Source organism: Neopelma chrysocephalum, unplaced genomic scaffold (assembly GCF_003984885.1).
Source record: "Neopelma chrysocephalum unplaced genomic scaffold, ASM398488v2 Primary Assembly neopelma1_84, whole genome shotgun sequence".
Classification (NCBI taxonomy): domain Eukaryota; kingdom Metazoa; phylum Chordata; class Aves; order Passeriformes; family Pipridae; genus Neopelma; species Neopelma chrysocephalum.
In genome coordinates, this window is record NW_020897746.1 from 5,990,049 (window position 1) to 6,012,368 (window position 22,320).

The 22,320-nt window shown below is 52.4% G+C and overlaps 1 protein-coding gene across 19 annotated transcripts in view; it reads left to right on the forward strand.

The window, feature by feature from the left end:
* Nucleotides 1-22,320, forward strand: part of CACNA1G (calcium voltage-gated channel subunit alpha1 G) — a 145,871-nt gene that overhangs the window by 25,674 nt on the left and 97,877 nt on the right. For all 19 annotated transcript variants that reach the window (XM_027691374.1, XM_027691388.1, XM_027691389.1 and 16 more), the window contains exons 2-3: nt 18,857-18,968; nt 19,462-19,595. In XM_027691374.1, coding sequence (XP_027547175.1) covers nt 18,857-18,968; nt 19,462-19,595 — 246 coding nt within the window. The remainder of the gene's footprint in view (nt 1-18,856; nt 18,969-19,461; nt 19,596-22,320) is intronic.

Sequence of the window (22,320 nt, forward strand, 5' to 3'; positions counted from 1 at the left end):
TCCTGGTGGCTGCAGGGTGGGGGGAGTGTGTGGTCACAGCTCCTGTGCATCCCACCCGATCACTTTTATTGTTATTGCAGCTGTTTGTTCCCCTGCCAGGGGTCAGAGGCATTCCCACCCCCTGCTCCTTGGCATCTGTGTTACCAGCCAGGCACATCATGAGCCGATGGCCGCCCTGCTCCCAGCAGCCAGAGCTCCTTCAAACCTCCCTGGGGGTTTTCTGTGCCGTTCCCAGCTCCTCTTGCTCCGACTCACAGGCGGGATGTGGGGTGGGAGTTGGATGCTCCCCTGGGCTCTGCCCTGCGTGTTCCTGGCACAGCATCCTTGTGCAGGGAGAGCCAAAGGGATAGTTTGCCATCCAAAACCCAGAGCTGTTTGGTGACACAGTGTCCCCTGTGACCCCCCTTCCAGCCCACTATAGCAGGAACACCAAACCTTCCTCAAACCTTTTCCCTGTTGACACAGTGGCTGTTTTGCTTGAGCTTGCTGGGCTGAGCAGGGGTGACCTTTCCTGTGTTTGCTGTCTGGGCTTGGGACCCATCTGTGTGTCGGGCTGTGGCTCTGCAGCTCCGGTGAAGCCAGTGGGTGATGGTGAGCACCTGGTAGGAATATCTCCCTGGTCAGTCTGGTGCCATTCTCATTTCTGTCCCTCTGGCTTTTGGCCCATCTCCTTGGACCCAACTGGGTCTTGTTTTCCTGATGCAGAGCCGTGCAGGGAGCCAGTCTCCCCTTGCACATATGCCTCAGAGCTGGGAAGCATGTAGCCAGTCTAGGCTCCCCACAGGGATTGCACTTCCCAGTGGAGGACTAGGTGGAAAAGGCCGATCTATCCAATCTCCGCATCACTACCAGCAATTTAACCCCCTTTTCACAGGAAAAACATCCCCTCTTTAGGAGGGAACTTCAAGGGTTAACCTCGGGGTCACATCCTCTGTGGGAGGGTGCCTGTCCCCAGGCCTGAACCCAGGGGAGGTGTGGGGGCACCCAGTCCTGCCCACCTGAGGGAGGAGAGTATCCTCCCTCCGACCTGGGGAGCAGCCTGGGACCCACCTCTGGTTATTCCACCATGGTTGCACACTTTGGGGAGTGGAGCTGGTGGCCACACAGCTGCTTTGGCAGCATTTCTAACTGAGTGAAACGAGGCAGGGATGGAAACTGGAGATGAGCTGGAGGCTCCGTCTGTGACAGCGGTTCCTGTGGGATTCCTGTGGACTCGCCTGTCTGGTTCTGGGTAGCAAAAGCGATGTGTTAAACCTTTTGGGGGCTGTCCCAGAGAATCCCTGGCCTCTCTCTTCCTGCTAAGCCCAAGCAACACGTGAGCCCAAACTTTGCCATCGTGATCTGTGATGAAGAGAACTTGCTAATGTTACTTTTTGGCAAAGTCTTGCTGAGAACTCCTGGAGGGTGAAATGAAACGGGGTCATAGAAGGGTTTAATTTGGTACGTTGTCCTTCAAGGGAAGGAAAAGTCAGACAAGAAGTTTTAAACATTTTATAAAAATATCCACATGTGCTCAGCGCAAAACTCACCGTCTTTACCTAATTTAGAAAATGACTTTATATGGAGAAAGATTTAACACTGCTCCATGGAGGGGAAGAATAATGAATACGTCTGCACCAAATCGCGCTGTCATCTGAAGATCTCCAAGTGCTTTCGAAAGGGTTGGAGAGAAATAATTGTTCTTCTCTTCCCTGGTTTTAGAAACTGAGGCATGGGATGAGAAAGCCAGAAAAGTGCAACTTTCCTGGCTAATTTTAGCTATTTGAAGTCCAGATCTAAGTACCTAAATAAATGACCTGATTTTAATAGACTGCTGGTCAAGTCTCGGGGGTAAAACCTGGAACAAGTCAGGCTCTGTAGGTCTGCAAAGGTGGCCTGGGTCTGGAGAGGGAGCCTTCTTCCCTTAATTTGGCACTGCCTCTGTGAGCCTTGCTCAGATCTAGGATCAGATGAAGCTAATGAGAAGGAATTTGTCTGAATTTCTTTGAACTTAAGAGAAAAACAAGGAGTTTCTGTTTGGGGCAGCTGTGTTGTGCCCAGGTGAGTTCAGTGCCCTCGGTGGTGCTGGGGGACAGGGGCTGGAACCCTCTCAGTCTGGGAAGCAAAAGCAGATCCAAGCTTTTCAGCTCTGTTGTCACACCTCCATCTCTGAAATTTGTTTCGTAATAAATAGTGCAGGTGGTGAAGGAAAAGAGGAAAATGAGCTAAATGAAGCACCTGTGTACAGCTCCTCGGGTGAGGAATCGCACAGGACCATCTCCCGCCTCTGCGGTGATGGTGAGGCTGAGGCTGCTGCCCTCAGCTCCCATCCTGCTGCTGCCCCAGGCTGCTCCTGCTGCCCAAATATAAACCCAAATCCCTTGAAAGGAAAACGCTATCTCTCTTGCTCAGCCGAGCAGTCTGCCGGGTCTCCAGGGTCAATCTCACCAGGAATGAGCGGTGAAATGCTTGCAGAGGTGGAGCTTTGAATTAGGTGGGCTTAGCTGGGATCCTAAAGCTGAACAAGTTGAACCTGGGGACAGATGGGGGCTGGTGCCAGGAAGTATGACCTGTTTCCAAAATGCCTGCCCAGGCTGGGAAGATGCTTTCCTGAGCCCCACAGCTTGTGTTGCAGGGACAGGGAGGATCTGTAGGGAGATGCTGGCAAGGTGACCATGTGAGGAGAGGACAAAATACCTGTCTTTGTGTTTTGCATCCTTGAAAAGGCCTGAGGTCACTTGTGCACCTCCCTCTGTGCAAGAACAAATTATAATTTAATTATACGTCTACAACGCCAACCTTTTGTGATCAGGATCTGTCTGATGAGTGAGAATTGCAAATAATTCCTGTGACCAAGGGCTGGTCCTAGCCCTGGCACCTCCATCTTCTCATTTGCATGCCACTGCTTGCTTTATTTTGGTTTTGTGCCTGGCTTGTCCTCCTGCAAAATCAGCTCTCTCTGAAGAGGGATAACTGGGCTGGTCGTTTCCAGAAGGTGCCCCTGAGACTTCTCTATCCCAAATCTGCATTGTTTCGGGATGGAGCTCACAGGGTGATGGATGGATGAAGCACAAATCCAGCTCCTCTGGTCACTGCTGGTGCTGGCAGCACACAGATTCCTGCCTGATTGCAGCTGGCACTGGCAGAGCCAGGGGACCCATGATGCAGGGGCAATATTTGCCCCCAGCAGGAGCAGGGTACTGGGCACCCAGCAGCACCAGCAGGGACAAGACACCCAGGCTTTGGCATTTTGCTTTCCACTTGCTGCCCAATGGCCCTGTGCCTGATTTTTTATTTCCTCCCCATTTTGTTCAGTCTGTACATGATCCTTCATGCTGCAGGACAGTGGGCATTGCCAGCTGGGCTGCCTGGCCCTCTTGATGCTCAGTGGGGAATTGCTCACGGGTGGCTGCTCTCGTGGGAAACCCACCTGCTTTTGCTCTCTCATCATTTAGAGATGTCTCCTCCTCAGAGTGTCTGAAGTGCACCTCCTGGCCCGCTGGCACTAAGGGCAGTAGGAACTGTGGCTGTGGCACAGATGGGTTGGGAAGGACCAGATCAGGGGAAAATGAATTAGGACGCACAGAAGTCCCCTTGATCGGGACAGTAACCTCTAATCCGGCTCAGTTCTCCTTATTTACAGTTGCTGAGAGGGAAGGCAGGAGAAAAGCAGCCTGGCAAGATGCACAAAGCCGATCTCCTTCCCCCCCAGCTGCTTTGCTCTCGCTAATGTATTTGCTGGCAGCGCTCGCTGTCCCCGGAGCGTTTTGAGCACGGTCGGAGCAACTGTTCACAGCCAAAGACAGGAATGTCAGAGCAGGCACGGGACTGGGAATAGCTGGGGGGGGGTGATGGGAGCCCCCAGCCCCTCAGTGCAGGGTGCTTGTGGAGAAATGAAGTGCTGTGTCCCCTCCTTGGCTGGCAGAGATGGAGATGCAGCAGGGAAACCTTGCAGCCCCCGACTGCAAGGACTCTGTGTTTCCCTCAGCGCCCACAGGGTGTTTCTGCTGAGGAAAGGGACTGGGTGCTGGGGAGGTTTCCCCAGGCTGTCCTGCTTGAAAATATTCCCTGATTAGGGCCAAGGCTGTTTCTCTTTAGCTCAGCACTCAGTAAGAAGAGTAGGGACATCTGAGAGCGCTGCCCGGTACAGGGACACAAGGAAGGACAGAGTCCTGAGGGAATCGATTTGGTTGTACCTTGCAGTGTTGCAGAGGAGATCAAAATCTCCCCCAAATCTCCTACACCATAAAATGAAGCACTTGATACTCCTGGCTGCAAGGACGTGCTTCCCTCCCAAGCATCCCTGGACCCGTGCTGTGCTGGGGCAGCGGCACTCCGGCGCCCGCTGTGGAATATTCTGGCATTTTTAATACGGGTTGGTGCGGTCACTGCGCTTGTTCCAGGCGAAGGCAATGAGAATTTTATGAGGTGTAAATGGATGGTGAGTGCCTGAAAGCATCCATGTCCCGCTCGGCTCCATGCATGCACATGCCTCTGCACCTCCTCTCCTCGGCCAAAATATCTTGTCTCCCTGCAGGCTCAGAGGAAAGATAAATATTAACACCGTGAGATGCTCTAATCCAAGTTTCTGTCCGTGTTGCTGTTGTTGTGGTTAAAAATCCCTTCTTCTAGCTGCAAAATTCATTAGGGTCCAGTCTCCGGGGTTCAGAGGGAAACCGGAGCAGCTGTTAATGAGGGAGCAGTAATATCTAGAGCTCGTTTCAGAGCAATAATGGAATTAGAAAGGAGACAAACACACATCGGTCCCGTGCTTGATGGCTTTATTTTCGGCTTCCTTGTTGCTTTTCACTTTATTAGTTAGAATTAGAACATCCATTTTGCATTAGAGGGCAAATGATGAACTCACATGGGATCAGAGAGAGGTACCAGCGATGGGCTGAGATGGGGAAGTTTGAGCTTTCTCAGCCATTTTGGAGAGTTTTCACCACAGAGAGCAGGAGTGAGAAGTGCACGGGGAGCCAGGAGGGGATGGTGAGGCTGTGATGGAGAGGGAGACAGGACAGTGAAGGGCAGGAGCTGGAGCCTGCAGCCTCTTTAGCGAGGCTTGTAATATCTTATTAATGGAAAAGAAACTGCAATTTTTATTTTGTGGAAATTCTTTTGTTCCACATTAAATTTTAAAACGCTTTGCTCCCATTACAGCCTCCTGCCGGAGTGCGGTGCTGGCTGGGAGGAGCTGCCCTTTGAAAGGTTTTGGGAGGGCCCATGTTTGTGTCCGGGCTGGGGGAGCAGTGCAGGGGTTCAGGGTCCTTCCCTGGGGCTGGCACCCCAACCCCAACACTCCTGTTGCACCCACTGAGCATCACCCAGAGTCTGGGGTGGGGGCTGTGGAAGGTGCTGGGGGTGGGCTGTGGTGGTCTGCGTGCCTTTGGTAGGTGCTGGGGCTTGGTGAGGGCTTGCCTACACCCGGAGCTCTTTCTTAATTAACTCCATGTGTGGAGACACGCGGGTCCTGGAACAGGAACAAGGCACCCTTATTCCCCAATAAAGCTTGTCCACACATGGAGTAAATCAATAGCAGCTCGTCAGGAGCGTGCTGGCTGAAGATGCCGCCTAAGGATGAGTCACATGCAGAGAGGGGGGGCAAAAATTAAAAAAAAAAAAAAGGTATAAAAAATCCAAGATTTGACTCCAGACCTGGAGTTTGGAATGCCCATTGTGTTGCTGGTGTGCCAAACCAAAGGGCTGGCTTTGTGCTGTGCCCTCTCTCCTGCCTGCTAAGCCTTGCGGGCGGTTGGAGCGGAATTTTGCACCTTTATCCCATGCTGGAGTGGGGGTGGCTGAATATCAGGACTCTCTGTGACTTTTAAGCTGGTTTGTGGGTTGGTCCCCACTGAGCTCCACAGCAAGCAGTGCTGGCCTTGGGCTCTGAGTGAGGAGGCAATTGAATGGGCTGGCACTGAACAGCTCCAAGGGTGTTTTGGAATACCAAAGGTTGTCCTTGTTGCTTTTCCTAAGCTGAAGTGAGCGAGGCTTGGGTGATGTGCAGAAGGTTGGGAACCGGGGGAGTTCGGTGCGCTTTTCATGAAGCTTTTGGGGAGATCAGAAACATCAGAAATCATTTGGTTTAAGGCTCCTGAAATGGCCAAATGCCCTGAGTGAGGCTTTTCCAGAGCAGCCTGGGGCTGTGCCAGGACACAGCGGTGTGTGGGGTCAGATCCAGCTGCAGGAGCAGAGTCTAAAGGCTTTGAAGAGGAAAGGATGGATTGCTTCTTATAGGGGGCTGAGCGGCAGGAATGTTTCCCACCTCTGTCCCAGCCCAGCAGTCACTGATGGTGAGGGTCAGGTAATCTGCACTGAAGGTGTCCAGTCCCTTGGCAGGGCTCGCAGCAGGACACAGACCCCTCGAGTGACGATTTCCACACGACTGTGCTCAAACCAACCTCATCCCCAGCCATCTCAGCAAAGAGGAGATGAGAAAGGGATGGGGAAATGGAGCCTCTGCAGCTGCCAAGGTCTCTGCTTTATTCCTCTCCGACCAGCAGCTCCTGGGACAACGGGTGCCCAGCACCCTCCAGGGCTTATTCTGCAGGATTGAATGAATGAATGGAATAAATGCATTTTAAATGCCAGGTTATGACACAGGTGACAGGCTCTAGAAGACAGCAGCGGCTGAGTCCCTGTCTCCCTTCGTAGAGGTTTGGTTTGGTGACACCACACTGTCGGTGCTGCCAGCACAGGAGGAGCCACAGGGGTCAGAGTCAGTCCCTTGTTGCTGTCAGAGTCTCTCCAAGGCATCACGGATGACGTGCCATCCGCTTTCTGAGCTTCCTGGCTATTGTCAGCCACTGTTGAAGCCTGATGCTTCAATTAAACAGGGTGTTTTGTGTTTAATAAATTCCCACTTGAGTCATGCCAGCAGGAGGGCACTGGCCCAATCCCTGCCAGTGGCACTGTGGGTGGTTCCCCCAAGAGTCTCCTGCCCTATGGGGGCTACCCCACGTGAGTTCATACCCTGCACCCTGTCAAGCTTGTCCACCTGATCCTTGGGAAGAAAAGCCCTCTTGCTGGATTAGCTGCACCTTGGGATACACAGAAGGATCTTCAAATGCTGGGAGCAGGATGAGCATCCCCAGTGCCGTGTCCCCTCTTGTCCCCTTTCCTGCCATCCCAGGCAGCCAGCCCTGTGCTCACCCCACTCCCTGTCTGCTCCCACTTCCCATCTTCGCAAGGAGATGTCAACACTCTGTCATGAAGCTGAAAGCACCAAACCGGTGTGATGCCCCAAACCCCCGGGAAGCCCTGGATCGCTGCCTGCATCCTGCCTGCTGGGAGGGTGGGAAGCTGCCCTTGCTGCCAGCCATGCCTTCTCTCCTCTTTGGCTTTCCTCTCCTGGAGGAAAGGCTGGACTGGTCTGTTTCCCCTGGGAATGCCAGGATCATGTGGAGCACAAACCTGGGTGACCTCCAGCAGCAAGCAGGGTGCCCAGATAGGCAGAAGGGCATTACAAGGGTAGAGGTTGTGCCCCTCTCTGGTTGAGTGGCTGGCACAGTGGGATGCAGATCCCCTGGCATTCCTGCGGCGGCACCACCATCCTCACCTTCACTTCCTCTTGCACTCACCTGGGGAAGGAAAACCAGGGCGTTTGCCATCCCTGCAAACAGATTCCATACGATGCACCTTAAGTTTTACAAGAAAGCCCTTTTTTCTGTCATCTTTTCTAGGACTTGAAATATTTCATCTAGCTTCCATCATGCAAACCCCACTGTGGAGTCTCTGCCTGCTTCTTGGGTCTGTACACCTTGCTTCCATGTCTGCCTTTGCAGTGGTAGCAAGCAGTGGGATGTGGTCTGTGTAGGGCATCACATCTGAGTGCAGAGCAGGGTTTGGGCTGGGGCACGTGGGGCAAGTCCTGCTTTTAAGCTAGTCTTGCCCTGTTTTGGGCTGGGCTGCAGCTGTGTGTGAGACTGGGAGGTATTTTGGTGGCATCTCCTACTGTGTCCATACAAGTGCCATGGGCAGGCACTGGGAGCAATCCCTGCTGAGCCCCCCAACCTGCTCCATCTCCCTGTGCCCACGCTGGCTCAGCCCTGGGGAGAGCAGCTTGCTGCACCCAGTCATTGCGCATAAACCCTGTGCCTGGGATGGATTTTAGTCACTGCGGTATTTTGACGTGGCGTCAAGATGTTTCTGTTCATGCAGACGAACGTTCCTTGTAGACACCTCAAGAACTGAGTCAGGCTCACCAGCATCTCCCCGATGCAGTCACGAACTGGCTGCAGCCTCTTCCATACAGGGAAAAAGGCAGCAGGTTGAGGAGGTCTTGACCCCCATTTCCCCGCCTGCAGAATGACCTTCTTGCCACTCATCCCTGCTGTGAAGGCTCTGCATTGATTTCACTGAAAACCACTATTTTTCTTATTTTTATTGATTGTAGGCTTCAAAATCCAAAGTAAGTAAGATGGTTCCAGTCTAATTAGTACTTAACCTGCAACAAAATATTGTATTTTACATTGATTTTTTTTTTTTAAAGAAAGGAAACATTGGCTCAGTTTCTAAGTGAAATGGTTTAGCAGGCCAGGTGGAAAATCACCATCATATTCAGACTTTGTAAACATAATTTCTTTAATACTTTTTTCCCTCAGCTTGAAGCCGGGTAAGAAAACATATGCAAAAATTGGTGGGTAGTTTGAGTTGCCCCAAAGATGTATTTCTCCAGCAAAGCTTTGAATGGAAAGTTATACCCAGCGTTGGCTAATGCAAGCCATTATGTGGAAAGGGCTCAGTTTTCTGGTGATCAGGAACGGATGCTGGGGAAGGGTTTCCCTGAAGGAGACTATCATCTCAGTTACCCTTTCTATCACAACAACACAGGCATTATCCTGAGAAACTCCTGGGAATGCCCCTGGCTGTTGACCCCAGGTCAGGTCAGGACTGTGGCAGCACTGAAGGGAAGGGAGAAGGTATGGGGACATGGGGTCTGTCCCCAACTCTGCTTTAACTGGTGTTAAACCGTTTGGACCCTTCCAAAGCAGCGATCCCAGTTCCTCCAGCCCTTCTGTCCTGGCTTGTTCCATAGGGTTAAAATGATGCAGGGTTTGTCCTTGGATTTGTCCTCTGAGCTTTTTGCAAGACTTGGCCAGGTTTCCTTAGGGACTTTGAGCTTGTACCCTTCTGCAATCAAAACACTGAGCTGGGAACATGAAGGGCGCAGCTGCAGCAGATGTGGCTGGAAGCCGAGTGCTTTCAGCTCATGTTGGAGCCAGCGCAGCCAGGACTTACACTGGCATCTCCCCCATGTGGAGACTCCCCCAAGCCCCATGCTGTCCATTTGGAGAGTGAGGATGGGCAAAACCCAGAGTCTGAGCTTCTCTGGAGACCTTGGAAGGTGCTTGCCTCGATGTGGTAGATATTTCCCTGCTTGGTGGAAGAGGGTGAATGAAAGGGTGCTTTGGAATGCCCTCATGCCTGCTCACCTTTCGGGAGGTCTTGGTAATGGCTCTGTGGGTCTGGCAGTGTGGAGTCTGCTGGTGAGGGCTGTGCCCTGATTTCCCTGTCTGTCAAATCCCTCCTGTGATCATCCCTTGCCCAGTGCCTGTGGATGGATGGGAACACATTGAGTGGAGGGCAGGGGGGGTAGAAACAGTTGTGCACCTGGGATGGGGATGGAGCTGTTTGTTTAGCTTGCTCTCAGCCCAGCTCCTCACCAACAGCTCTTCCTCCGAGGTTTCCCCTGGCCCTCAGTCAGCAGAGGGAATTCCCTCTCCCTTTGCCTGAGCTCCAGCTGGGATTGCTGTAGGGAACATGCGGACAGGCTGTAATTGCTGCCTCTCCCCGTGTTCACCGGGTTTTGTGGTCCTCACTTGGTGCCATCCTGTCCCCGCTCATCCAGGTGATTAGGGATGCACTGGATTAGTCATCAGCAGTGATGGTTGACCCTGCAGAGCTGTCCTGTCTCCTGCACTCCTGCTGCCTCTGCTGACATCCCCTGCCCTGGATGAATCTTTCATGCACCCACTTCATGTATTTTTAATAGGCTGGGATTGGGTTTGAGCTTAGGCAGGAGTTTAGGGGACTCGAGGGGCTCCATCCAGTGGGATGTGGCTGAGAGGAGAGAGTGGTCCCCAGGGGAGAGGGCTTTGGAAGGGGGCAAAGAACCCATTTTACCTGTGCCAGAAAGGATGCTGATCCTCACACAGAATATTTTGGCTCCACAAAAAATATTTTGGCTCTGCAGGGATGGGCATAGAGTTTTCCTGGCCAAGGAGGGTTAACCCAGCAGTGGTGGGAGCAAAGAGTGAGCTTGTCAGGCATCGTAAGGGAAGCGGAGGAGCTGCCAGGATAATTAGCACAGGCTTGTTCTCCCCAGCACGTCCCTGGGATGCAGCGGGGCTGTAATCAGCCTGTCGCTTCCCAGCTTTATTAATACATTGATTTTTGGGGGTTTTGGCTCCATGCAGCGTGGTGCCTGCCAGCCAAGCCTCTGTGGGAAGCTTGGGGATTCAAGGTGGCACGTCTCTGGGCATGGCAGTGCCTCATTTTGGAAGCTGTTCGGGTTTCTTCCTTGGGGACTGATGGCGGAGGAGGAGGAGGAGGAGGAGAGACATCCCCTCCATCTGTGCGCTGCCCTAGGAAGGGATTTAAATCACAGGTTTGCAAAAAAGAGGAAATGTGCCTGCTTTGCTCAGGCTTTGAAGCCTGCAGGAGCCTCCTGCAGATATTCCCCTTCCCCCTTTGGGGAGATTTGGCTCAGAGGGGATCTCCTTTCCTGACCATGGAGCCAGGCACTGTCTTGCCAGTGCCTCCATCCTGGCTGTCTTCTGGGGTTGGGGCAGCAGTGAGGACCAGGCCATGCTCCTGCAGCTCCCAGTGAGTTCAGGGAGGAGGGTTTCTGTTCCCAGGATTGATGCCCTGGACCCCATCTAGCCTCTGCTCCAGCAGCAGAGGGTAAGAGATGTTCTCCAAGGAAATATATTGCTATAAAAATATAAATACATAGATTAAAAAAAAATAGGTATGCTTAGGGCAAATTTTATCCTGATCCATCTTCCTATAAGTCTGGGAACTCCCGCTCTCTGCCCTGTCATTCTCTCCCAGTCCAGTGTGAGCTTGCCTGACCAGCACAACATCCTTGGCACGGCAGCCCCAGTGCCACATGTGTGGCCGTGTAGAGCCATCCCTTCAATTCCTTCATTTCACCAACTGTTACATAAATCCGCTTTTATACTGAACTTGTGGACGTCACTGGAGCTCTGTCCATACCCATAACATCACTGTTTCCATGGGAACCAGCGTACTTCCAAGGGGGAAAAAGTAGAAGGAGACTAAAAAAAGGACAAAGAAGGAACAAAATAAGACAAATATGTGACATATCCCAACTATGTGTCGGTGTAGGATGTTACAAAGATTTCGCTGCAACTTGTTTAGGCAGCCTTGCATAACAGTTTTTGTCTTGAGTATTGCAGCAGGCAAGTCAGGTACAGTAGAAACTTAATAGTATCCCAAGTGTCTTAGTGAGGGAGAGGTGTCTCTGGCAGCTCTGCACGAGGTGCCGTTCTGTGTGAGCAGCAGGGGAAGATGCATCTGCCTGTGTTGCAGCATTTTCCTGGGTTCCCGTGGGTCTTCCTCTGTCCTGGAGCATGGCTGGGATTGTGCATCATGAGAGAGTGACACCGCTGGGTGTTCTGGATACGTCCTGATGAGCAGCTGGCACTGCTGAGCTTTAAGGGCAGGTACTATTAAGGGACAATTTACAGTGAGTGAGTTTAAAAAATATATATATTTGGGGGTTAAGTGTCCATCCACTGTGCACTTGTAAGGCATGGTGGGATAAAACGTCTTAAATAAGTTATCAAGCCCCAGCAACAGCTTTGGCGTACTGAGAGTGTTTTAACTGGTAACCCGAGTCCCCCTGTGGAGGAGTTGGCCATTAGGAAGGATTTTACTGCTCATGATGTCTTTGTTAATGCCATGTGTGGGCTGCTGGGAGGGAGCCCATCCCCTGCCTCTGTCACGGGAGATGATGGCTGGTGCAGAGGTTGAGCTGGGAAGGAGAGGTCCAGGAGGAGGATGGGGACACGCTCCCACCTCTGCAGCGCTGCTCTGGTGAGGTGAGCGGGAGGAGAGGCCACCCCTGATGGCAGCAGAAGGTGCTAAACTGTTGGAAAGGGAGTTTGGGGGAGTTGGAGCTTCTGCAGGGCTTGGTGAGCGAGGCTTCACCCGCTTCTCCTCTGCTCTTCCCTGCTGAAAATGCAGGGCAGTGAGAGTTGGGGTCCCAACACATGGACATATTTCACCAGCTGCTTACATAACTGGTGAGATCAAGACCCCTGGGGCTTCCACCTGACACATCCTGCTGGCCCAGGGCTGGGGCCATGCACTGACCCTTTGCACCACCCCATTTTGGGCTGTTCTTTTGGCCCCCATTCTTGATGCCACAACAGGCATGAGGAAGAGGGAAGGACTGGGATGAGAAGCCGGAATAAATTCAGCCTAAAGTGCTCTTTTTTGACATTTTATCATTTTATTTTGAGGTTTTTTTATATTTCATTCTGTTTTATTTTATTAAAGCACCCATCCTTGCAGATGCTGGTCCTAGGGCTGGGCTGCCAGCAGCTGAGCCCTCCCAGCTCAGGAGTTAATTGCAAGTGATATGTAGGGCTTTTCTTAAAAGCTCTAGCTCCTGAAGTTTGGAGATTATGCAAGTCACTCAGCTTGCAGGATTTTTTTTTTATCTTCATTTTTTTCTCTCTTAAGCAGTAAGATGTTAAACCCTTTTGGTTACTGGAAAAAAACCTTAAAGTAGAAATCTAAAAGGTTGCAAGGAAACAATTCCAAAACTGTAAGGCAAATAAGAACCTTGTCAGGTTTTGGTGTGGGGTTTTGTTGTTTTTTTTTTGACAAAAAAAACTTTTTTATCAGTCTTCATCCCCTCTAATTATGGCATCACTCTTTGCTTCACCACCTGGGTGGATGAACAGGGCTCCTCTGCGCTGCCGAGCAAATCCTACCTCTCCCTTAGGAGGGAACTGCATCTCAGAGGCAGAGAAGAGCATCTCTGCCTGCAGCTGACAGTGCGGTTTTTAAGTCTTTGGTAGAAGAATGATAAGATGATTACACCCTGAAATCCCCTTTTTCCTCGAGTTCTGGGCTTTACAGTCACCATTAGGCTTTAAGGAGCCGTTGGGGACCCCGGAGTCCCGCCGGGATGGGAGCAGAGTGCTGCGTTTCATGGCAGAGGGAAGCAGCCGCCAGTGCATCCCCTTGAACATCTGCACGACAAAATGAATTAGAGATGACATTTCCAAAAACACTGCCATGAATAATCGCCCTGTTTTGGTTTCCCAGGTTTAATTGTGAAGCTGCATGAATTAAAATAACCTCCTGGGTCTGTCTGTGCGGGGAGGGAAGCGGTTTCGAAGAGCTGCAGAGCAGTGACAAGCCAGGGATGCTCCTGCCTGGCTTTTTCCTGGCTCAGAGCCTGCGGATGGGGATGTGCCAGGTTCAGTGGGGTCATGCCAGCTCCTGGCAGCGTGTCCTCAGGCTGCCAGCTGTGGTGCCCTGGGATGGGGCAGGCGTCGGGCACGCGGTGGAAATTCTGTCTGAGCAGTGCTTGAATTTTTAAACCCCTTTGTGCAGCCCCACTGGAGGAGCCTCTCCCAGCTTTGCTTTCCAGGAATGCCCTGGCGATGGGACTCTCCTGGCACAAATCCCTGTGGACCGCGGGGCAGGAGGCGTGCGCTCCATCACACGTGTGGGATGAGCGTGCCGGGGCTGCCGTGCCTGCAAGCCGGTTATCCATCCTGCCAGGAAAAAGCAGATCTCCTGCTGGTGTGGCGCCGGGATGCTGCGGGAAAAGCTGCATCTACCTGCCGCATCTTTCCTGCACTTGCATTCCCTGGAGGGAGGGGAGGTACCAGGCCTGAAAAAGCATCTGGAAAGGCAAAGCCATGAGGTAGAGACCCTGTCAGAATAACAGTGGGGGCAGATCCCTGCCAGTGCTCGGCTGCAGGCAAGGGAAGTGGATTCACTGGGTAGAGATGCTCTGAGAGCACCTCTGGCATGCTGCATCCACAGAGATGCAAATGCTTCCTGCAAATACTAAAAGCAAAGAACAGGGGCTGGTCTAGCTTTTGAAGGAATATGGTAGGAAAAAAATAAATCCAATTTAATGTCCGGGACTGTGATGGGAATCCTATAACCTTTAACTGGGCATGACATGAAGAACCTTTTCCTATTGGCCTGGTGGAGTCAGAGATGAAGCTGGGAAGGGGTTATTATTTCCATCTGTGAGGCAGATTAATTCTAAGGACTTTTAACTTCCCTTGCAAACGGCCTAAATTAATGTTTTAGGATTTTAGTCCCTGCTTCCTCCCACCCCTCCCAAAGGCCAGACCCTGGAAGTGCCATTATGCTCCTGTCAAAGGGGCTATTTCTGGAATTGATGATATGAATGAAGCCTAAAACTCCGCTCTCATTAACGTCTGCAGCTTATCCCGGTGTCACTCCTAAGCTGGTGGGACTTGGTGACACTGCAGGGGAAGGCTGTCATTTCAACCCAATTTTCACATCACATTTGCACAAAAATTTCCAGGCCTTGCCAGCGCTTTCCACACATTTGTCAAATCCCAGCCTCTGTCCCAGCGAGCGAAGGCTTCGCTGGTACAAAAGTGATGGCTGTGGGTGGTGATGGGGGACTTGGTCCTGGCTACATCCATGATTCCTGGGTATGAACGACCACTCCTTGCCCTAAAAACCAGGCAGCATAGCAGAGCCCAGTGTCACCTGGCCAGATCCTGGCAGTTTGATGCATTCCTTTGGTTGAGTTTTATTGCCTGTGGCCCCTGGTGCTGCAGGGCTGTCCCCCCTTACCTGCAGAGCCCTGCTCCCATCATGCTGGCTCTGCTTTTTGGGGGGTCCCACCCAATCTCCCAGTGATGGCAGGAGGGCAGCACATTGCCTTGGAGGCACTGCTGTGCTGGAGCTGTATAGGGAGAGTGGGAGGAGAGGTCAGGGAAGGAGAGGGAGGGATGCAGGGAAGGAGGACGGGGAATGGTGGAAGCTGCCTGGGACTAGCAGAGCATCAAGGGAAGAAGTAAATATTAATCCCGTGGAAGAGTGTGTATCCCTGTAGAGCATCACCAAACGCTCCCGTCCTTACCTGGCTCTGTCACTGGGGTGGGTGCCCAGCCCCCCAGGGGAAGGGACCCCCATCTCTGGGGTCAGGTGATGCCGCAGCACAGGAGTGCCTGCTCTCCCCATCCCCAAGCCAAAGAGCCCACCAGGAGCAGTGTGTGTGTTTGTCAGAGAGACTCTGGGGTGCGAATGGACAGAGCATCGCACCCGCTGCCCTCTTGGTTACCACTGCCCTCGAGCAACAGCTCCCGATTTAATTCACTTGCTGGTGAATTTGATCCAAACTTCTGCAACCAAATCACAGTGAGTGTAATGCAATATCTCTGTCTTTTAATTATGTTAGGCTGGGTAGTGCTGGCTAATTGAATTTGGGACTCTTGCCTCTTAATTACGAAAGGTCAGGTGCTGAGGAGTGCAGGCAGGTGGCACAGGGATCGCTGGTGGTGGGAAGGGGCTCTGTGCAAGGGCTTCTGTTTGTAATAAGTGAGTGACTTCTGGAGATTTTAACTTTTGTGTGTGTGTGTGCTCTTTATCTTATGAATTTTAAGAGTCAGGTTAAAACAGAAGTGTTACTGTGTATTTCTGTGTGGCAGAAACAGATTCTTTTAGTTGAAAAGAATCTGTGAGCATTTTGGCTGCCTGCCTTGACCGAGTTGATGGTAAAAAAATATGGATTTTTAAGAATGTGTCGGGGTGAGCAGATGACCTGGAAAAGCAGGGACTCTCTGGCGCCCATCCACTCTGGATGGAGTGGATGGGGTGATCACCTGATGTATGCACATGAACCCCATTATTAATTTCTTTTGGACATCAGTCCTGCTTGGTGTAAGGAGAGAGCTCCTAGCAAATATTTATCTCATGCAACGAGGGCTGTGGACTCAGCTCAGCATCCGGGTGGTGGCAGTGCCACCACTGCCCCTCTCCTTGAGCATTTGCCTCCTCCTGCTCACCTGAGCTGCTGGCCAGGGACCAGCACTGTCTCTGGTGCTTCCCAAAGTGCCTTTGCCCCTTCTCTGCCCGCACCGCAGCAGCGAGAGGCGTTCAAAAAAGCACCTTCTGCTTTTGCTAATTGAAGAGTTTCCCTTTGTCAGCCTCTCAGCTCAAAGGAGGGTCGGTACAAAGCCATAGCCAGCAGCACTTTGTGTGCCTCTGAAAATCCCATTAGCAGAAGAAAGAGCTTGAAGTTTCATTCAGCTGGAAAAAAAAAAAGAGAGGGCAAAAAAAATAAAATAACACTCCCCAACCTTCTGATCTATCAGCTGCACATTAACATACTGCCCTCGGCACTGCCGGGGTCCCTTGTCCCGGGAATATTTAATCAGGGTGAAGTGTTATATTGGACTGAAATGTATGTGCTTGAGGGAGTGATATGCTGATAAGTGGGTCTGTGGTTAAAGCTGGGGAAAAAAACCTGCCATCAGCAAATAACCGCCCCCCTCCCACTCCCTCGGTTCCCCTCCTTCCCCAGGCTGTTTTCCTGCCTGCAGATGTTTATTCCTTTAAAGGGGGTTGGGGTGTGGGGAGGGCAGGGACCAGCCCTGAGATGGGGGCACAGACAGAGCTGGACGGGGTGGGATGGGATGGGATAGGTTGGGTTGGGGTGACCTTCACCATTGCCAGGGTTGGCAGCAGTCAGGGGGTCCATGCCTGTGCCAGCGTGGGGGTGCTGGCGTGGGGCAGTGTGTGTTTGTACAGGTGGGGTCTGCTGGCTGCCTGCCTGCACCACGGGGACCCTCTTGGGGTACAGATCTGGCCTTGGTCCCCACATCTCCCTCCTGGCTGCACCTGGAGCCCCGTGTGTGGCAGGTTGTTGTGTCTCAGGGGCCTGTGCTTTCCTGGCTCCCCTCTGTTTGCAATCAGTGACTGGTGCCAGTGCCAGCACGCTAATGAGCATCGAGGGGCACCCAAGGCTTTGCAGACTGTGCCGTGCCAGAGGAGGACAGGGAGGCTGCCATCCTGTGCTCTTCCTCCCATGTCAGCCCCTGCCCAGCCCTCTGCACCAGATGCAGGGCTGTGGAGAGCTTGGCTGCTTTGGGTGGGTTTAGGGCTGTGCTGGGTCTTGGAGAGTGAGGAGGTGAGATCAGAATCACTCCAAGCTGATGCCCATCATGGTTGTTTGCCTATCTCAGCTCACTCAGGAGCTTGCAGTCCCCAAGCAGCACCAGCAGCTGATGGGTGGGCAGGGGTGGAGCACATGAGGGAGAGCCAGGCCCAGTTCAGGGTCTTGTCCACTGCCACAAAGGAATTTACACGAAGCTTTGCCTGTCTGAGGAAGCATCTGTCTGTCTCTGCAGGTCTTAAGCCAACCAACCTGGCTGCTCCCGAGCCTCCTCAATTCCCTGCTGCGTGTATCACACAGCCCGTGCAGGAACATGCTCCTTTTGCCACCCATTTGGGATCTTGCAGGGTGATTTTTAATTCTTTATGTTCTCAAGGGCTTTGCAGTTCCTTGCTGGCAGAGCCCTGGATGTGGCTGGTCCTGCTGAGGGATTCTTCCCAGTCCCCCAGGCTGGGGAGCCCTGTGAATCCCCCCCAGCTACTGCCCCCTTCTCAGACTGCCCTCCATGCCTGCCCCCACAGGACTATATTTGGGCTAAGTATTCCAGCCCATAGCCTCAACCTGACAGTTGGAATGTCTATCCTGATATCTTGTAAACATTCCTTCTGATTAAAAGATCCAGATTGCCAAGGACCAAACCGTGACTCAGACCCATGTGATTTCCCAGGAATCCTCCCAGGATGGGTGGTGGCAGGAGCTGCCAGCTCCAGCCCCCTGTGCCCAGTGAGGAGGCACCTGCTGATTCATCCTCACCTTCTTCTTCCCCAGTGGGATAACGCTACAGCACGGGCTCCCAAACACCACCCGCTACTGTGTTGCAGTGAAAACTCTTGTCTGACAAGGGCCAGGCTTATTTTCCTAAAGCCTGGAAGCTGCTGCTGGCACCCAGGAAGGAACATGGCCCTGCTGCCTGTGGGTTCTGGCAGTTGACGGGGTGTTTTCCATGCTAGACTGGAAGATAACCCCAGCACCACATTGAACCAGCTCCTGGATTTTCCATCTCTGTGTGCCAGGCAGCCAGGAGCTGTCTGGAAATGCCCCCTAGAAGGATGCAGGAATTGGGTACCAGGTTTGAACCATCCCTATAGGGATGTGTTGCAGCACTTTATTCTGCCCCAAAAGTAACAGCATCTAACATCTGTCCCAGCAGCTCAGCTCTTTAAAATTGCTCCAAGAGGTAGCAGACAGAGTAGGGAATGGGCTCTGCTGGCCCTCATAGACTTTAAGGCTTTTAGGCAGTTCATTAATGGTTTTGGCAGTCTTAATTTGGACTGGGAATGAAAGTTCAAGCAGTGGCTTTAGGGAAATGCCCCTGGGGTAAGCTGTGACATGGTTAATAGAAATTGTAATGTTGTTAAAGTGCTTTTTCGTAAAATGCCAGGAGAGGAAATTAACGGTGTGGGGTTTTTTAGTTTCTTCTAAAAGTTGATATAGTTCATTTAATTTAATTTTTTAATCCATCACAGCAGCACTCGGCACTCTTGCCGTGCAACTTGCACTTTATAGTGGTTTTCCCATTAGCTGTAGCCACCGATGTCAGTGTGGGGAGAACACACTGTTGCTTTGCCGTCAGGTATCTAAACGTGGAGAACCAAGTGAAGCCTAGCCTAGGGAAGCTGGCGTGCTCCTGGCCTTAAAAAGCAGGATGAGCTTTCTGATTCAGCGGTGGCTGCTCATGGATGCTGCTCTGGGTCTGTTGCCTCCTTGACGGGTGCTGTGCAGGTGGTTCGAGAGGGTGAGCATGCTGGTGATCCTGCTCAACTGTGTGACGCTGGGCATGTTCCACCCCTGCGAGGACATCGCCTGTGACTCGCCGCGCTGCAGGATCCTCCAGGTACGGCCCCGACACTGCTGGGAGCTCAACATCAGCCTTGGGTTCATGTGGGGTGGGAAAGACTTGTGTCCTGGGATGGCTCTGCGCTGGCTGTGCCAACAGCACTTCAAAAATGCCGATTTTGGTGTTTGGATGTGAACACATGGTGTCATCGGGCAAAGCCCCTGTGAGGCTGTGCCAGCCCCAGCATAGCCAAGCCTTGACTGGAGTGCTTGGGAAGAGTTAACCACGTGTACAGTGTACATGTACACATGTTTCACATGTACAGTGAAAGCAGAGTCCAAAATACACTTGCCCCTTTGTCCCAGCACTGTGGGTGCTGTTGGGGTGCTTGGGTTGGGAGAGGACACAAAGCTGCTCTCAGCACAACCTCTGCCCAGAGATTTGGCTCTTGGTGGTGCACGAGGAGACCTTGTTGGACTCAGGTCTCTTAATTCCCTCCCTCTGGTGCAAGTGTGCAGGAGCATCTCTCCTCCCTTCCTTTCTTTTGCAGAGCTTCGACGATTTCATCTTTGCCTTCTTTGCTGTGGAAATGATTGTCAAAATGATCGCGCTGGGCATTTTTGGGAAGAAGTGCTACCTGGGAGACACATGGAACCGCCTGGACTTCTTCATTGTCATCGCAGGGTAAGTCCAGCATGGCAGCTCCCCCTCTTCCTGTGCCTCTCTGTTGCTATTTATGGCATGGCTTGGCAAGCACTGGATTTGGGGGAGCAGCAGGTTTGACAGCTGGGGGCTGGCTGGGTGTTGGTGCTGCCGGTGTTGTCCATCTCAGCTCCCCAGCAGGGATCACCTCCTGGGCTGCAGCCACCCCTCTGGTCTTCTCTGTGGCTTGAGGTAGAGCTGATGGTCAGCTGATGGAGGGAGCAGAGCAGGGTGGCAAAAGCTGTTTGTGGTGGATTTTGGCCAGCCCATACCCTCGGGCACCTCACTGGGTGCTGGGCACTGTGCTTGGCTCTTCTCCCTCCAGCCCACTGGTGGTTTTGGTTTCCATCCTTGGAGTGGGCGGTTGGAAGCGCAGAGTGCTGCGCCAGGAAGGATCGTTCACTGAAACGTGCATGATTGCCCTCATTATTTTATACCTTTTTTTTTTTTTTTAGTTTGAGGGAAAGCGACCAAGTTTGCCTTTTGGAGTGTTTTCCTTTTAGAGGCACCTGGTTTGAATTAAAGGCTCTTCCAGCACCCGAGAGTCTCCTGGCGGAGGCTGGAAATCCACATGAAAAGTCCTTGGCCACTGGCCAGAGAGCTGAGTTTCTTTGACACATGAATCTCTTGCTGGCCCTTACCTCCCCTCCCTGCCTCAGGAGCCCCAAGACTTTTGGGAAAACAGTGGGTTTTTTTTCCTCTTTTGATAGAACTAGAGATCAAATTTACTGGATTTTTCCTGGAAAGGAGCAGAGGTCCTTCCCAGCTTGTTTACCTGGCGTGGGTTTGGTGTGCCCCAAGAAGGGGAAACACCTTGGTGAGTTTTGCTTATGGTCTGTCACTGGCCCCACGAGGACATGGCACACACCCTGCCAGACAGCTGGGAGAAGCAAAACAGTGGTCCAGAAAAACCTATAAGGAGGTGCCAGGTCTCTCAGTGCATCCTTGGCCTGAAAAATTCATTGCTGAAGAGGTCAAAAGATGCAGCAAGGCTCAGACCAGACTGATGGAGGGCAGAAAGACCAGGAGCTGTAAGTGTCCCTGTAAACCCATCTTCTGCAGGAGGCCACAAGCTCCTGCTTTCCAGCTCCATCAGCCTCTGGCTCCTCAGTTTAGGAGGAGGCTCGATGTTAGTTCCTGATGTGTCTCAGCGATGTTAGGGACTGCAGTGATGGGACGTTGGACAAGATGGGATCCCGGGTCCAACTGGCTCTGTTAGGGCTGTAGACACCAGCAGCACAACCAAGGGCTGGAGCCTGCTAAGACACCCTGTGAATTCTTTATTTCTCCTGGTTTATTATGTCTTATAGTAGAATGTGTGGTGAAGAGCCCAACCTAAGCAAGGCCAGACATCCCACCTGGGGAGCCTTGGGGAGGCATGGTCATGGTTGCTGGGCTGCTCCCAGCTCCACTGCCCCGGAGTGCTGCTGCCTTCCCCTCCCAGCCTGGTCCTGGCTTTGCCTGTTGAGCTTGCAAAACCTCTGGAGATAGAGTTATCCCTGATGTGCTTCTGTGGAGACCCCACTGTGATGCGACGTCACTCTAGAGTGACATCAGCAGAGACCATCCTAATTCCTATGCCGAAGTATCACTGCTCCTTCCCTAAGCAAGCAACAAACCTCCTGCCCATCTGCTGCACCTGGCTGGGCTTTTGGGTGCGTGAGAGGCACGTCATTCCTGGGCAGAGCCGGTTAATGGCACTGACCTCGCCTCCGCAGCAGCCGCCCCCGCGTCCCCGGCGTGTTGGAGGCGTTTGTTTGCTGCAGAGGTTTTGCAGCCCGGCAGCCTGACTGCTCTCGTGCCTCCTGCCAGGTCGGCTTTGCCTCTCGCTGAATGATGGCTCTCTCCTTCATGTGCATGAACTGCTCCCATCTGGGTCCCGTCAAAACCGATTCAGCTGGCAAAGGATCGAACTGGATTTAAATACAAAGCGGAGCCTCTCCTCCCCTAGTCCTCGCTTTCTCTGCTTTTCATGCACTTGCTCTCTCCTCCAGTCCTAGCCTGTCCATCTGGGAGTGATGCTTCCTGCTCAGGGAACTACTGCAGTCCTGGTGGGTCCACTGAGTGCCAGGGAAAACCAAAGAGGCTGCAGGAGTGGGCCACTGTTGTAGCAGAGAAAAAAATAAGGGACTCAAGCCCATTACTAGGCTTAAGACGTAGGTAAAAAACACTGCAAGGGATAACAGATAAAAGTTCTCCAGGGTCAAATCCCAACCAGATGGAGGGAAATTCCTCAGGTAGCCCTTTGTGCAGCTTTTTGGTTCCTGTACAGGGCAAATTTCCCCAATGAGCACCCAGCCCATAGTGCTCACAGCAGAGCATGGGAGTAAGGGATAAGCCGAGCTTGATGTGGAGGCATCTTGCTTCTGAGCACTTGTGTGGTGTCAGGAAAGGAGCCAGAGCCAACCTGGGGCCCTGGAGAGTGTGTGCCAGGGCAATCCTCAAAACCCATCTGTGTTTGCTTAGATACCAGATAAAGTGAGTCACGTTTTTATGTAGGTTTTACGTAAGGGCTTCAACCAGGTTCCCCAGTGAAATGCCAAGGGAAGAGGCTGAGGTTTCAATGTGCTCCTGGTGATAGCGAAGCAACTCTGTTTCTGCCTTCACATTTTTTCTCTGCCCTTTACGTGCCAGACACACAAGAAGGGAAGCAGCAGTACAGTGTGGGCTCCCAGGTGCCCAGCAGGACCCTGGGTTCCTGTTCTCT